The sequence below is a fragment of the Lipomyces doorenjongii genome (genome assembly GCF_038497915.1).
Source record: "Lipomyces doorenjongii strain NRRL Y-27504 unplaced genomic scaffold V1508scaffold_272, whole genome shotgun sequence".
NCBI lineage: Eukaryota > Fungi > Ascomycota > Lipomycetes > Lipomycetales > Lipomycetaceae > Lipomyces > Lipomyces doorenjongii.
The window spans coordinates 1-1,084 of NW_027118339.1; the positions used below are offsets into that span (position 1 = coordinate 1).

The window sequence follows — 1,084 nt, forward strand, 5'->3', positions numbered from 1 at the left end:
GTCCACATAGTCTGTATGTTCTGAATCGCGAGTTTATGAACCTTGGTGATATGCTGCGTCATCATCGACGAATCCACAATATGGCTACATCTCTTGCAGATAAGCACGTTCCAATCCTCATCGTAGATCAAACCCAGCCCTTCAAGTGATGTGCAGTCTATCAACTCAGGTTAGCTCTATTAACCCCAAAGTAGCGATTGCATTCAGTTCCCTTACCCACTGGGCTGCTTTCAGCCGTCCGCTGTCGCTCTCCGCCGTCACCTAGGCCATCCGGCTCCCTGTCATTCAGCTCGTCTGTAGGATTTGCACCGCCTGTATGACCATCGACCAATGTAGCTGCCGCATCCAGGCCACATGATGCCCGACAACGTTTCTTCAAGTGACGTCGCAGGTTTGCAATATTTGAGCATTCGATATTGCAGTTCGGACACACAAGCGAATTGTTTCCGTTGCCCTGAATCAATGGATAAACGTTATCGCCGACTCTGATTGTATCTACTTTTCGGTGATAGTTCGACACATGTTTGCTAAGCTTTACCTTGCTGTCGAACGGTTGATGGGAGCAGTGAAAGCACGTATACTTGTCGCTTACGGAAGACATGTTAAAATGTAGGATTGTTACATTCAGTTGCCAGCATGCCCAGGCGAGCTGACCTCAGATATATGTTATAAATAATCTGTAAGGCCCCTGAATTATGGGAGCCGGTCCTTGACGAATTGTTGCACAGATCACGCACTTCGACTGCCGTCGCGGCCGTAGCTTTGGGTTGAGCAATGCGGATGGCACTCCTACTTCCATATCTGGCAGTCGTAGTACTTTCTGGGCAGCTCCAACATTCCAAGTGTTATAATTAATTAAAGTGCTGCAGGGCTATGGCATGAGTGTGAATGAACATATAACCAGTGGTTCAGGGGTCTGGTCCGAATTTCAATTGCGGAATGGCACAAAAGTATGATTTGCATGCGGGGGGAATGTCTACTTCCGTATCTAGCAATCGCACTGTATTGGGCTTACCCTCGCACCGTCGCCCTAGCCGTCACCCTGTCTACCAGCCGCCGGTGCATCAGCGCATAGCGACTTGTG

The 1,084-nt window shown here is 49.0% G+C and overlaps 1 protein-coding gene across 1 annotated transcript; it reads right to left on the minus strand.

Annotated features, from left to right (window-relative positions):
- On the minus strand, window positions 1–719 carry V1508DRAFT_140458 (uncharacterized protein; the record flags this gene model as incomplete). The annotated part of the gene is made up of 2 exons (XM_066936005.1): window positions 217–719; window positions 1–157 (listed from the first exon to the last, which is right to left on the minus strand). Coding segments are annotated over exons 1-2 (542 nt in total), but the record flags the coding sequence as incomplete, so codon positions are not given.
- Between the last annotated feature and the right edge of the window lie 365 nt (window positions 720–1,084).